Source organism: Phoca vitulina, unplaced genomic scaffold, assembly GCF_004348235.1.
Source record: "Phoca vitulina isolate PV1807 unplaced genomic scaffold, GSC_HSeal_1.0 scaffold36, whole genome shotgun sequence".
Taxonomy (NCBI): Eukaryota; Metazoa; Chordata; class Mammalia; order Carnivora; family Phocidae; genus Phoca; species Phoca vitulina.
In genome coordinates this window covers 9,753,011-9,768,911 of record NW_022589739.1, presented here as the reverse complement: position 1 = coordinate 9,768,911, position 15,901 = coordinate 9,753,011, and the positions used below count along the sequence as shown (strand labels likewise).

General features: G+C 38.1%; 1 protein-coding gene across 3 annotated transcripts; it reads right to left on the bottom strand.

Annotated features, from left to right (window-relative positions):
• Positions 1–241: 241 nt before the first annotated feature.
• ZNF214 (zinc finger protein 214) lies at positions 242–15,188 on the bottom strand. 3 transcript variants are annotated; one of them, XM_032427328.1, is made up of 5 exons: positions 14,941–15,188; positions 14,493–14,551; positions 13,808–13,895; positions 3,381–3,542; positions 242–2,242 (listed from the first exon to the last, which is right to left on the bottom strand). In XM_032427328.1, the coding sequence occupies exons 4-5, from the start codon at positions 3,505–3,507 to the stop codon at positions 558–560; spliced, it is 1,812 nt and encodes a 603-aa protein (XP_032283219.1). In that variant the 5' UTR covers positions 3,508–3,542; positions 13,808–13,895; positions 14,493–14,551; positions 14,941–15,188; the 3' UTR covers positions 242–557. The 3 variants fall into 3 exon arrangements, with proteins under 3 accessions (XP_032283219.1, XP_032283220.1, XP_032283217.1); XM_032427329.1 differs by lacking the exon at positions 14,493–14,551; XM_032427326.1 differs by lacking the exons at positions 13,808–13,895; positions 14,493–14,551; positions 14,941–15,188 and having other exon boundaries at positions 3,381–4,555.
• Between the last annotated feature and the right edge of the window lie 713 nt (positions 15,189–15,901).

Below are 15,901 nucleotides of genomic sequence, written 5' to 3'. Positions count from 1 at the left end.
TAGAGTTGAATATACAGTAAGATTTCATACACATGAAAATGCACAAAAAAAGGCTAGAATAAAACAGGATCAAGGGGCGCCTGGGTGGCTCAGTCGTTAAGCGTCTGCCTTCGGCTCAGGTCATGATCCCAGGGTCCTGGGATCGAGCCCCGCATCGGGCTCCCTGCTCCGCGGGAAGCCTGCTTCTCCCTCTCCCACTCCCCCTGCTTGTGTTCCCCTCTCTCGCTGTGTCTCTCTCTGTCAAATAAATAAATAAAATCTTTAAAAAAAAAAAAAAAAAACAGGATCAAGAGTTTTCTCCTTGAATCTTTCAGATATTTTATAATGGATATGTATGATATAATAGAAAAAGTAAATACACTTTCATTTTAAATATATAGGCATCCTCCTAAGGATTTCTTCTTGAAGCAAATGATTCTTAGTGGGGGTTGAGGGAAACTATAAATGTTGCTTGGGATTATTTGGGTAATTTATAGAATTTTCTTCCCAGCAGTATTTATTGGGCTTAATGTTAAGCTTTAATTAAAGCGGTTACCTAAATGTAATTATAAGGTTTCTCATGTGTGATTATTGTGAAGATGTGAATTCTGATCAAATCCCTTATAATACTCATGGCACTTATGAGGTTTCTCTCCTGTGTGGACTCTTTGATGAATTCGAAGAGCTGAGCTATGACTGAAACCCTTGCCACACTTCGTGCATTGGTAAGGCTTCTCTCCTGTGTGGACTCTCTGATGAATGTGAAGATTAGAGCTGTGACTAAATCCCTTTCCACAATCATCACATTTATAGGGTTTTTCTCCTGTGTGGACTCTCTGATGAATGAGAAGATGTGAACGCTGACTGAATCCCTTACCACACTGTTCACATTTATAGGGTTTTTCTCCAGTATGTACTCTTTGATGAGTATGAAGCTTCGAACTCTTGCTGAAGCCCTTCCCACATTCATGACAAGTATAGGGTTTCTCCCCAGTATGGACCCTCTGATGAATACGAAGATCAGAGCTGTGACTAAAGTCCTTCCCACAGTCGTCACATTTATAAGGCTTCTCTCCTGTATGTACTCTTTGATGAATTTGGAGATTTGAGCGCTGGGTAAAGCCCTTACCACAGTCATCACATTTATAGGACTTCTCTCCCGTGTGGACTAACTGATGAATTCGAAGATTTGAGCTCTGACTGAAGCCCTTGCCACACTCATCACATTTATATGGTTTCTCTCCTGTGTGGACTCTCTGATGAACATGAAGTACTGAACTCCGACTAAAACTCTTACCACACTGATCGCACTTAAAAGGCTTCTCTCCTATGTGAAGTCTCTGGTGAATGTGAAGTAATGAATTTCTACTGAGGTCCTTATTACATTCAAATTTATAGAGTTTCTCTTCTGTATGCACTCTTTGATGATTGTGAAGACTAGAGATCTGACTGAAGCTCTTACCACACACGTGGCATATATAAGAAACCTCCCCTGTGCAGACTCTCTGATGAAAGTGAACACCTAAGCTTTGACTGAAGTTACCATCAACTTCATCACATCCATACAGCTTCTTACCTATGTGAATTCTTGTATGTCTGTATAGGTCTGATTTCTGAGAGAAGCATGCTGTGCTAATAGAGCATTGATAGAACTTTTCTCCACGTTGATTTCTCTTGTGGAGAACACACTGTGAGTTCCAATAATAAATTTCTTTACATTTATTACATCCACAGTATTCCTCTTCCATAGAGTTTTTCAGTAGGTCATGTTGACATAGGTCCCCAGTGTACTCCGGAAGGGCTTCTACTGTTGGGACGTAAGAATGTTGAACTATAAGCTTCTGTTCTTTTTCCACAGAGAGATTTTTCCTAGATATGCCAAGATGGCATCTGCTTCCTTGAAAACCATGTGAATCATTCACATTGATTTCTCTAGCATAGTCTCGAGGGGTATGTTTTGTTTCGGAGGACTGCCAAGGTATAAACTTTGTATATTTTAAGTTTCTGGGACTTTTACCTTCAAAAGTCATTTCATAGTTCCCATACCCTGGTACTTGGGTGGAGAGTATTAACCATTCTGGATGGTGGGAAAGATCTTGTTGCTTTAGGTCTTTGGAATCTATTCCTTGGACAGTTTCCACATAGTTTCTATTCTCATATATCTGAGCGCTGGCATTCTTCCAGGCTTGCCAGCAGGGAAGATTTTCATGTTCTAAATATCTGAATCTTTCTTCTTGGGGTTTGTAGCTCTCTTTCCAGTTTCCTGGAATAAGAAGAATAAGCAGATAATCCATTGGTGAGATAAAGGTGGTTTTAAAAAATTTCCAAGTATCTCAAGTATCAACTTCCAGAATTATAGGAATATATGTGTGGGTGGGAGTGGGAAAGGATTATGACTTAGGCTGCTCCATATCTGGTCAGAAATTCATGTGTTTGTTCATTCATACATGTATTCATTCATTCATTCACTTATTCAGTCATTCCATAGATATATCTTGAGCATCTACTACTTACCAAGTACTGTTAGAAATAAACAAGTAAGGCTGAATGCTTCATGGAAATCATCTTAAAAACTGAGATTTAATTAGGTTACTCTAGTTGGGGCATTATTATAAGAAATAAAATATTGTTTCTATTTTTCTGTTCTAGCAGAGTGTGATAGATTGTGTGAAAAAATGGCTGCATGAACTCTGTACCTTTGGGGGTTCCCCTTCCATGCTGACTTTAGCTTGGCTAACAGTTTGCTTTGTTTAATGGGACAGTAGCAAAAGTGATACAAGCAGAGACTTGAAAGAGCTTGCATACTGAGGCTTGCCCTCTCTCTCACTAGTTATGAAAATCCTGTGACCACCACCATGTAAACAAGCCTGAGCTAGCCTGCTTGAAGAGGGACATGTGGTCAACACATTCCCATTATCCCCACTGATATCAACCAACTGCCAGACATGTAAGTCAGACTGTCCAGTCTCGTCTTAGACCATCGAGCCCCAGTCAGATCACTCTATGATAGGAGATCCATCTAACCAATTAGAATCATGAAAAATAATGTTTAAGTCACTAAGTTTGTGGTAGTTTGTTATATAGCAAAAGCTAACTTGTATAAATAGTATGAAGAGAGAACAAATTTAGGACCACACAAAATTGATTATGTGTGGAGATCTGTATTTTAAGTGTAATCCAGAAAATAAATAAGAATAAAAATCACAAATACCTATTAATTACATAGCCTAGGTGTCTTGGGAGAGGTCTTGCTCTATCTTCTGTCATCTGATTTATGACCCATTTCTGAGGGTCGTATTTCTTCTATCTCAATACAATACCTAGATAAAGAACCAAAATACTCAACAAAACTGGTCCCAGAAGAAACTAATTCTATTACCTAAGAGCTCGGATAACTTTACCTACTGACATGACATTTGTGTAGTTCTCCCACATGACCTCTCTGTAGAGCTTTTTTTGAGAAGAATCCAGGAATTTCCACTCCTCCCAAGTAAAAATAACAGTCACATCTTCAAATGTTACTGCCATCTGGTCAAAGATCAGGTTTTCCAGGAAGAAGAGATCTAAGGGAGAAGATGGACAAAGAAACAGCCATTCAGCAGGTAACATAAGTGACAAACGAAATTAAAAAAAGGAAGAACTTCAATAATGAAGAAAAACAAGAAAGGTTAAGAGTAGACATAATCACAGGGATGGCTAAATAATGTATGCAGTCACTGAGGCCCATCACAGTCATCAGAAACATTTATATAGCATCTGTCTGCTAACCACTGGGCTAAGGACTTCACATATATTTCAAGTAGTCCTCACAGCCACCCTCTCTTGTAGATACTATTATTATCCCAGTTTTAAAAATTAGTAAGTAATGGTTGAAAAAGATTAAGTCAATTGATCCCCCAACCCTTTTTATTCTGGAAATGTTCATCCTCCTGCTCCAATCTGGGCTGGCTATTCTTTAGTGCTCCATTTTCAAGATCATATACTTCTTCCCCTTTTGTGATTTACTCCATTAATTGGGAGGTATACACCCAAATGAGTTCAGTCAAGCTTATAAATGTTAATTCCATGGCCACTGAAAAAAAGCAAAGGTGAGAAACAGGCAAGGTTTTCTTCAGGACACACATTTGGTTTAAAGGAGAATCTCCAAGCATGGTTACAGTGTATGCTTGAAGTCCTTATCATCACTCACAAGTGGCTGGGTATCAAATTCTAGAGTGAAAAGAATTTTTCTCAGAATTGCTTCACTGTTCATATGCCTTCACTGTTGTTTCTAAGACCTTTTTTTTTTTTTTTTAACTCTAATTCCTTTGCAAGCAACTTTTTCTTCGCTCTCTGGAAATATCTTAGGATCCTCTTTTGACTGGCCCTCAGCCTCCAGTGGTGTGGATGCATCCTCAGCTTCCTTGAAGTTCACAGGGCTTATCAAATCCTTCTGGTGCTTATTCCCCTGTGGAGCATTCCAGGATGTAATGTTTTTAGCCCTTGCGGCTCTTACCACTGTTTCTCCTGTTGCTTTCCAAGTTTTGGGTTTGTTTTTTGTTTTACTTATTTATTTATTTGTTGAGAGAATGAGTGTACATGCGGGGGTTGGTGGGGTTGCAGAGGAAGGAGAGAAAATCCCAAGCAGACTCTGGGCTGAGTGTGGAGCCTGAGGTAAGGCTCGAACCCACCACCCCGAGATCACGACCTAAGCTGAAATCAAGAGCCAGACGCCCAACTGACTGAGGCACCCAGGTAACCCTTCCAAGTTTTTGTAGAAATTCCTCATTTGCTGATGGCTCTTTACTTCATCATTGCAGGTTCATACAGTTTTTAGTTTCTTATTATCATGAAGTTTTAGAAAGAAGAGATAAATATATGTATTCAAACTGCCTAAAAATACTTTTAGTGGAGAGAACAGCTCATAAATTGGTTATGTGACAAATTCTTTTAATTTCTTTGATGACATTCTCAATTCTAAAGTTCAATTAAAAATGTTTAGTAAATACTATGAATAAAGGAAAAAGATACTTTTCATGGAGGAAAACTAGAATATCATCACTATCAAATCACTATAATCATAGCAGTTAAATATTATCAAGAAGTTATGTGAAAAGGGCTGTTATCTCATTATCACAACAATCCTAAAAGGTAGAATTATCAACACTAAAGGAATAAGGAAACCAACATTTAACAAGATTAAGTAACTTGTACAAGGTCATGCAGTTACAAAATAGTGGCATACCTACTAAGTCAAAGTCAGAGGAGTCAAAAACAACTTGGTAAAGGGTTGTAAATAATTTCCATGTACGTCCTTATTGTGTTAACAAAAGGACAATGGGAAGATGTACTGATATTCAAGGATTCAAAATACACCACCCAGGTACTGCTTTCCAAATAAACTACATGAAAATCCATGCCTAAACAATGAAGTACTAACCACAAATAAGAACTCAAGAATGAGAAAATTCAATGCTATTTTTAAATGTTTATAAAATAAATGTTAAAAACTTAAAATATATGTCTTTTAACACATACAAATGAAAATATAAATAAAATAAGAAAAGAAAAATGGGATGCTTAGAAGCCCAGACTGCAGGACTAAAAACTGGAGTCAGAACAGAACAGAAATGAACTCACTGGTTCCTTATTTTGTAAGAAGTACAGAAAAAAAAAAAAACTCAGCCTGTTATTGGCTTTGTTATTTTTTTAAATATTTAAGAATTTCTTTAAAAAATTATACTAGAGGGACACCTGGGTGGCACAGTCAGTTAAGAGGCCAACTCTTGATTTCAGCTCAGGTCATGACCCCTGGGTCCTAGGATCGAGCCCCACCTCAGGCTACATGCTCAGCGGGGAGTCTGCTTGAGGATTCTCTCTCTCTCTCTCTCCCTCTACCCCTCCCCTTGCTCATGCGTTCTCTCTCTCTAAAATAAATAAATAAATCTTAAAAATATATACTAGAGATTTGGTCTAGTTGCTCTTACTGAAAATAAATTCATAAAATTTTTAAATAATTCTGAAGTAATATAAGTAAAAACTGAAAGCCTACCCTCCACAAATAACTTGGAGACATTGGAAAGCTTCACTAGGGCTTAGTGAAGGATAGTTTTTACTGGGTCCTTTCTGATTTTTTTTCAGGCATACCCACAAACATACATACCCCACTGACATTTTTTTCTTAACAAAGACATCATAACTCTGGTTTGCATTTTTCACATAATATATAATGTACAACTTCACATTTCAGTACATACAGGTCTATCTTATTTGTGGTGGTTTTAAAATATGTCCACAAATTATTTGATTCCCTTCCCTTCAAGAGGTGTAGCCAGTTCCCCACCCTTTGAGCGTGGGCTAGACTGAAGGACTCACTTCTGATGAATATTATATAAAAAACAGAAGGGGAAGAAGTAATGGTGTGCAGCTTTCAAGACTAGTTCTTAAAGGTACTGCAGCTTCCTCTCTGCCCTTTTTCTTAGCTCACTCACTCTTGGAGAAGCTGCCTTCCACGTGGGGAGAACACTTAGGAGTCCTGTGAAGAGGCCATGTGGCAAGGAACTGAGGCCTTCTGTCCTCAGTGAGAAATAAGGCATCCTGCCAACAGCCACATGAGTGAAAACCATCTTAGCAGAGGATCCTCTGGCCCTAGTGAAGCTTTCCAATGTCTGCAGTCCTGCTGACAGCTTGACTGCAGCCTCATGGGAGACCCTGAGCCAGAACCACACAGCTATGCTGCTCCCAGCTTCCTGATCCTTAGAAATTGAGTGACATAATAAATGTGTGTTATTTTAAACTGCTAAGTGTAATTTACTATGCAATAAATACTATTGTTCTAGCAAACATTCTATTAGCGGTTACTATTACAATCAAATTGTTTTAGAAAATAGAAAGTGAAAATTGCTAGCTTATTATGTGGCTAGTGTAATCTTGACTCCAAGACCAGATAAAGATAATACAAAACAGTTAGATTAGAATCCCATTTGTAAATTTTATAAATCTATAAAAATCCTAAATATTAGCTAATTGAATTCAGAAATATATTAAAAATATGCATCATGATCAAGCATGGTTTATTATAGGAAGGAAGGACAGTTCATATGACAAAATCTATCAACATAATTTACTATATTAATAGACTACAGAAGAAAACCATAATTAACTGATGAAGAGACATCATGTGATAAAGTTTATAATGTTCAACACCTTTATATGGTCTTTAAAAACTTTTAGCAAAGTAGGAATTAAAAACCCTCTCAATTGGTAAAGGTTACATATTAGGAACCTATATCACACATTAAGCTGAATGGACAAACTTTGTATATGTTTCTTTTATTATGGTAAACAAGGTAAGAGTGACTACCATCACCATTGCTTTCAACATAGTACCAAAGATCTGACAAATACTGTAAGAAAATGAAACAACAGGCATAAAGATTAGAAGTAAAAACAAAAAATGTTAACTATTTGCATATATTATGGCAGTCTACCTAGAAAAACCAAGAGTACACAGATAAACCATAAACTAATCAGAGCTCAGCAAAATTACCAGATACAATAAAGCATAACTGTATCAGCAATCAATTGCTAGAAAATAGAGGACACCATTCACAAAAAGCAAAACAAAAAAACAAAAAACCCCACTAAACCAAGAATATAAAGAACTCTTTGAAGATAACGTTTAAATTAGAATAAGCAGGAAGAAGAAGACCTAAATAAAAGGAGAAGCATACTTCCATGTTCTTGGATGGGTTGAATTAAATTCAATACACCCCCAAATTCCAACTGGATTTTTTTGAGGAACACAATATACTTTTTCCCCTAAAATTTACAGGGAAAGAAAAAAAGGGTATAGTATAGACACTTAAGTAAACCAAGCAGGAAGACTTGCCCTACCAAATAGTGACATACTGCCAAACTACAACAGTAAAATCAGAACTGACAAATAGACCAGTAGAATAGCACAGAAGATTCAGACTGTGCTTGTTTATATATGACACATTAATAATAAAGATGGCATTAAAAATAAAAGGAAAGAATGGATTGTTTACTACATGGTGTTGTGAAAACTGAGTAACTATGAGAAAAAATAAAAGTGGATTCCAACTTAGTATCATATACAATGTGGACACTAGATGGATTAAACACTTAAAGTGGGGGGCACCTGGGTGGCTGCCTTCGGCTCAGGTCATGATCCCAGGGTCCTCGGATCGAGCCCCATGTCGGGCTCCTTGCTCAGTGGGGAGCCCGCTTCTCCCTCTCCCTCTGCTGCTTCCCCTGCTTGTGCTGTCTCCCAAATAAATTTTTTTTTTTTAAAGGGAAAACTATAGAGTAAGCAAAAGAAAATGGTGGAGTTGAAAAACATTTACCATTCTGAAATGAATCCAAGAGCCAGTTCTTTGGAAGAAAAATATTAATAAAATAGATAAATTACCAGCTAGCTAACCAAAGGGGGAAAAAGGAGTGAGCATAAATAGAAAAAAAGTTAGAATTGACATTGGGGAAATGGCAACAGATAAAAATTTAACTGAATGTTAGATGGGCACTTTCCACAGCTCTTTAAAAATAAATCTTAATAGGACATATATTTTTTCCTAGAAAACCATTCAATATGTCATAAAGAGAAAATACCTGAACAGGTCAGTTTTATGAAAGAAATTGCTCAAGTTATCAAAGAACTATGACCTTCAAAAAATAACCAACCCGAAAGTTTTCTTACATAAATTCTTTCAAATTTTCAAGGAACAAATTTGGAGTTATTAAATTGTTCCAAACATATAGAAAAACTAGCAAAAATTTTAAAACATTCAGGAAAACACTGAGATAATAAAAGTCAGAAACTATAGATCTATACTATATTATTAATGAATATTGATATAAACTTCAAGAATAAATAAAGGAAAACATAAGGCCAATAAAATCCAGCAACACCTATTATTTATAACATACTGCTACAGAACTAATTACTCCAAAATGTGGTGGCTTCACACAACAATAATTATTATCTTTCATAATTTCTCTGGGTCAGAAATTCAGGAATGGCCTGGCTGGGCAGTTCTAGCTCAGATCCCTCATGAGATTGTTGAGTAGTGGCTTGAATGGGCTGGAGGATTCACTTCCAGAGTGGCTCACACACATGGCTGGCAGGCTGGTTGTGACTGTTGATGGAAGGTCTGTTTCTTTGCACTTGGTTATGTGGCCTGGGCTACCTCTCAACATGGAGGCAAGCAAAAGCTGCATCCTTTCTATGACTTAGCTCTCGAAGTCACATAGCATCACTTCCACTATACTCTACTGGTTGAGGTGATCACAAGCCCCAGCCAGATTTGAGAAGCGGGGACACAGATCCTACTTTTTGGTGGGAAGAGTAAGTCACATTGTAAAACAAGCATGAAGAGTCAGATATGTTATAGGTGTGGCCACCTTTGGAAAATGCAAATGCAATCTGCTATAATACCAAAGCACATTATAGCATGATGGAGTGGTAGTTTATTCCAAAAGGTAAAGAAAGGTCCAAATGAAAAAATCTATTAACTCTAACTGTCATAATAATGTCAAATAAGAAAAGTGATATATTTTAATCAGTGCCAAAAAGGTACTTCTTAAAATGCAACATGGGTCCTTCATTTAAAACTACAAACAAAGCAAGTTAGCAAAACAAAAATGAAGACATGCAAATATATCTCATATCCAAAAGTAAAACATTAAAAGCATTCCCATTAAGACTGGAAACTCAACCTTTAAAGATACTGCAAATTCATTATTTTTAAACCACTAATGAAAGCACTTGACAATACAAGCAGACAATTATAAAGGATATGGTTGTACATAGGAAACCCAAGAAACTCAACTGAAAATCATTAGTAATTATAAGGAAAGTCAATGTCCCAGAAATTTTAATACTAGGTTTGTACCCTAGAGAAACTTACACATACATACCAGAAGATATGTACAACATTTTCAGTATAACTGCTGTAATAGCAAAAAACTACAAGCAATACAAAAGGCCCAACAACAGTAGGATGGATAAGTAAGTTGTCATTCTGTGAAACAGTACACAGCAGTGAAAAAAGCTACAGCTACATAAATCAACATGGACGCACTGTAAAAATTAACATTATACTAAAGAAACCAATCATAGAAGAATATATACAGTGATTCCATTTAAGGAACAATAAACACAACATTTAAGATAGCAGTTGCCTCTTTAGGAAAAGGAGAGAATGAAATTGTGGGGTCACTAGGGGGGCTTTTAAAAATATTGATAGTCTAGGCCATTGATAGTCTATATAAAACATAATATTTTAGTATATTCTTTTGCATGCATGTAATGCATCACAATACAAGTTCAAATTAGTTAACCATGTAAAATACAATTATATAATTTAGAAAGTTCAGACATATAATCATTAAAAGGTATTTTAACCGACTGAGCCACCCAGGCACCCCTTTTAAAAGATGTTTTTAAAATGACATTTATGGGGGTGCCTGGGTGGCTCAGTCAGAGTTAAATGGCTTCCTTCGGCTCAGGTCATGATCTCAGGATCCGGGGATAGAGCCCTGCATCAGGATCCCTGCTCAGCGGTGAGTCTGCTTTTCCCTCTGCCCCCACCCATTGCTCGCTCTCTCTCTCAAATAAATAAAAATAAATAAATTTTTTAAAATGACATTTACAATAGCAATTAAAAAATATAAATCCCAGGGTGCCTGGGTGGCTCAGATAGTTGAGCGTCTGCCTTCAGCTTAGGTCATGATCTCCAGGTCCTGGGATGGAGCCCAGGACCATGTTGGGTTCCCAGCTCAGCAGGGACTCTGTTTCTCCCTCTCCCTCTGCCTCTCCCCCTCCTTGTACTCTCTCTGTCTCTCTCTCAAATAAATATATATAAAAATTCCTACAAGCTTAACAAAAATACTTAGAACCTAGATAAATGTAGCTTTTGAATTTAGAAGACACTCTTCAATCTTAGGTAGGAGAAATAAACATAATTTTGTTATCACTAAACTTATCTACATTTTCAATGATACAATAGGTTTGGGGGAGGGTCTGAGAAACTGATTTTCAAGTACTTTTGTGAGGAAAAGGAAAAGTGTTAAAAAGAAATAATGAGAGGAGACTAACCCGATGGTATATTAAAACTCTGTAACTCTTAATTATAACACCATGAGTTTGACACAGGAATAGAGGAGATCAATAGAAAAGAATAGAAATCTGGAAATGGACCTAAATATAGCAGTAAATTCTAAATATGGTAAAGGTAATATCAAATTTGTGTGGATAAGATGGCTTATATAATTAATGATGCTGGATCATCTGACTAGCCTTTGGCCAAAAAAAAAAAAAAAAAAAGGCTAGATTTCCTGCCTCAATTCTTCTGTCTTAGTGACTAGAGTTGTATCAGATATGCATTATATTTTAAACAATAGCTAACATAATAGTGACCATTGTTAGTGATTCTGTTTGTCAGGCACTGTGCTGGTTTTTACATGTTTACATCTTAACCCTAGTAAGTTCTATTTCCCCACTTGAGAGTTGAGAAACTGGTTAAGTAATGCAATCTATTTCACATAACTCAGAAGTGGTAGAGGCATGAAACAATCTTAGATAATGGGTCCAGAGCCTGTATTTTGACCAATAAGCAATACTAAAAAAACATACTGAAAAGTTAATATATTCAATATCTAAAATTTATTATAAGAAACTTTTACTTCTTTTCTAAAATGAGCCATCTTCCTTTTCTTTATCCCTAAATGTGGAAAAAGAAAGGCTAAATTCCTCTGCATTGCCCATTAAGCATACTACATATAAAGGAACAAAATTAAATACACTTGGATAGCAGTATAAGAATTGAGAGATGGGTCCATGAAACAGGACAACCCCTAAAGTGGTCTGTGTGTACATTTGTATATGTGTATGTGTATGTAAAAAATTTAGTAATTTGGCATATAAAAAGGTAGCACCACAATCAATGGAAAAAGTAAATGTTACTGGAAAAAAATAACTAAGTGGGAGGAAAAATGTTTAAGTTCTGTCATTTCTCACACCAAAATAAACACCTGACAGGTTTCAGAGTTAAACTTTTAAAATACCTGAAACTATAAAAAACAGTTGAGAAAAACAAAAGTAATTATGTATTATATTTGGGGGTGAAGAAGAGCTCTCAAAGCATAATACTACATAAATAAAAAGAAATAAGATTTCACTTTATACAAATGTGAAACTCCTATAAACAAAGAAGTCCTTAAAAGCAAAAGGCAAACAACTGGAGAAATAGAGCCTTTAACAAATGGTTTATATCTTTTACATACAAAGAATATCTTTTATCAAATACAAACAAAAAATTTAGTAGGAAAAAAAGTAATGCATGTCAAGAGGCATACATTACTTATGTCAAAGAAGGAATGCAAATGACCAGTAAATGTATGCAAAAAATGGTCAACCTTACTAAAGATTAAAGGGATGCAATTCAAGGCAAAATCTTAATACTCAAAGCTGGTAAAGGTTCAGAAAGATAATATCTTTCCTCAAATGGTTATAAAAGTTAATTCATGTAGTATTTCTAAAAAAGGAACTTAAGTTTTTCAAAAGTCTAAAACATGTTTATATTCCTTTACTCTGTTATCCTATTTCTCAGAGCATATCTTGAGGTTATAAAGAGATACACTAAATAAATTATGTATAAGAATATTTAATAGAAAAATTTTATGACAGCAAAATATTGAGAATTACTTAAGTTTTTCCCCAAAAAAGATTTAAATAAAGTACATATAGCTGGAAGGGAACATATATACCTAGAATAAAGCCCATATATCTGGAATGGAATGATACATACTTGGAATGGAATATTATACAGTCATTAAAACTCAGGCTACCAAAAAATATTTGGAAAAAATGTTAATTATATTTATATATAATATATATTTAACAATGAAAAAATTATACATATAACAGCTATCCATACATCCAACAAATATTCAATGAGGGCTTACTACATGCTAGGCATAGTTCTATGTACTGGAAATGTTCTCTGCCCTCATGGAACATATTTATCGTGTTCAAATTTTTTTATATATACTAATCTCTCTACATACATGTATGTTAGATTACCTATGTGTCTATAGTTGTATGTATGTGTACATATATGTATATATACATATTAGTGTCTGTACAGATTGAGTGTGTATGTATGTATATCAAATATTAGATAAAAGACTATAAGTAAATAGATCCAAATGTCAGTAATGGCTGCCTCTGTTGAAGTGCAGAGGACTGAGTGGTGCACAATAATAAGTAACCAATTAAATATGAATAGCCTTCCACAATGTGGCCTCACCTCATATATGCATACTTAAACACTCTCCAGTTACTAGCTCAGTTTTCTTATTTTCCCCTCAATTTCTGCCTAAGACTAAATGATCATCTTCCTGTCTAGAATAATATCTTCCTGTTCATGATGATTTTTCAAACCTGAGCTTCTGTTTCTGTCTTTTAAGTGCCACTCATTCTGACACTGTTTAATGTATGATAACTTGAGACATTATTATTAACCTCATATGGCTTATCTCCCCAATGTTAAGAAAAGACATTCTTATATATTTCCTTATCTCAGAGCATCAAGAACATTATACAACAGACCTGGATGATGGCTGAATAAATGAGTAAATGTTGGAAAGAGACACTGAATGGGAGGCAGGGAAATGCTACATAGGAGGCTTGGACGCTTCTCAGTCAAGTGAGGAACATTTTCTATTCTATCTGGTCCATCCATCCCCATTGCCGCTTCCTCTTACTCCCACCACCTGTGGAGAATTCAGGGGCATTTTATAAATGAGAAAAGACAATCCTACTCACCTGGGATCAGTCTTGAGGAAAATAGTGAACATTCCTTCCTTGTTTATGCTCCTCTTTTGGGGAAGGGTGGAGTTTTGAGGAGTCTGAGCTGAGGGAGAAGAAAGGAGGAATGAAAGATTGGGCATGCCTTGCAATTCCCAAACTCACTACAATCCCCATATACTAACTGGGTGTGACCCCCCCAAACCTCTTAGAAAGAGGCCAGAAAGAACCCAAGAACACTTCTGTTCCGTTTCAAGGGCCAGATAGGAGAGTTGTGAGAATTGGCACCCAAGACTTTATTTCTGAACCTTTAAAAACTTCAAAGGTACAGTTCTAGTTTGGGCATGAAAACAGAATTTGATCTCACAGTCCCTCCAGGGATGCAGATGCTCTCTATGTAATTTAACCTGAGTCTCAAAGCTTTCTTAATTATTAACAAGAATAATAAAATAGAAATGCGACACTTAGTTTCTTTCTAAAAGTATTTTTCTTGTTCAATCAATAAACTAGAAAGATAATTCCATTGCTCTCCTGTACTTATTACAACAGAAATACTGGATTTACTATCAGAGTACCTAGAATCTTAAAGGATCCCAGATCTAGCGTTCCCAGGACCTGATCAGTCTCAGGTCTATTACTAACCACTTGTAGAACTTTGAAAATGACCAAACTTCTAGACCTCCTAGGGCCTCACTTTCCTCACCTGTAAAATGGGGACATGAGCCTTTGCTATCCCGGTCCTGCCTTGGTGATCACAGGTCCCTGGGGAAAATGATAAACAGTTAAGAGCCCTCTATCTCTAGCGGGGGGGGGGGGGGGGGGGCGACGACGATTCATGGACGTTTCGAGAGCAGCACACGTTTGGACTCCCCCAATGCGCCACGCGCTGCCCGAGTGTTTTTGGATTCAGACACCCAAACGGTTCTCAAGGAGTGGGATCTGCCCGTCAAGGCCACGGATCTGCGCGGCCTCCACTCCCGCAGCGAAGACGCGCGCGGCCTCCGTTCCACGTCCAGACCCCCGACCCGAGCTCCACCCCAACACTTTCCAACCCCGAGCACCCCGGCTCCAGGGTCCAAGCTGCCTCTGTCCTCCTCTCCCCTTCCCCATATTCGGTTCTAACTTGAGGAGGACGGCTGTGAAGGACCCACCTACACCGGTGTCTTCGAGATTTCTAAGCCGGAGCCGCTTCTCGGCTCCTCACCCTCCCTTTTCTGCCACTCTTTCTTCAGCCACAGCTCTCCCCGCCCTTGTCCGCTTCTGGCTCGGTGCTCCCGAGAGTCCGCGTCACTTATGGAGCCTCTGAGGGGGACGGGACCGGCCAAAATAGTCCGTCTACACAAACAATAGCCGCAGCCCCGCTGGACCGAAATGGAAGCCCCAGGCCTCGGAGTAGACACTCGGAACGTTTCCATGGAGACGGGAGGGGCGGGGCGGGAAAGGAGAGCGCTTGAGAACGTGGCTCCTGATTGGCCAGAAGGGGTGCGCAGGCCGGCTCTCAGCCACCCGTGTTCGTGGGCAGAAGACCTGTGCTCTTTGTGCTCTGAACAGAGGCTGGGGTCCAGTCACCCCCAATGCTAAAGAAATAGGAGTGTTCTAGGAGCTTTTAGGGCCCCTGAGAAGGGGGCGGGCCTGGAGATTCTGGGCCATGAGCGGCTGACCTCGAAGAATTCTGGGACTCTCAGAACCCGCAAGTGGGGAACCCCCCAATAGGAATCTGGGGAAACCAACTGCTGTCACTTCGCCTTTGGGGGCGAGGGAGGGTTGCACCTGCTGTCCCGCGCCCTCGGCGGAATAGACACCCCACTAGCTCTGGCCCTAGCATTGTCTCTAAACTCGAGGTTGGAGTCGCGCAGCCGCGAAGAGGACCTTTCAAATTCCAGGTTGCTGTTGCCCGGGACCCGCTTGGCTCCTGCTGACACGGTGGCGGGTCGCGCTTTCCTCCTTCCTCTTTTCTTGCCAAGTCCTGGACTTTTCTGCAGACTCCAGGCAGAGAGGAGAAAGACAAGGTGGGACCGAGGCGGAGCCATGGGAAAGAGCTCCAGAAAGAGATCTGACTACTTGCTCTTCTATTATCTTGTTCAATGTTCCCTTAGGAAAATGTTTTCATTT

Coding starts and splice junctions, on each gene's coding strand:
- ZNF214 (XM_032427326.1), bottom strand. CDS start 3,588: ATGTTACCTGCTGAATGGCTGTTTCTTTGTCCATCTTCTCCCTTAGAT. Junction 2,243..3,380: donor CACAAATGTCATGTCAGTAG/GTAAAGTTATCC, acceptor TTCTTATTCCAG/GAAACTGGAAAGAGAGCTAC.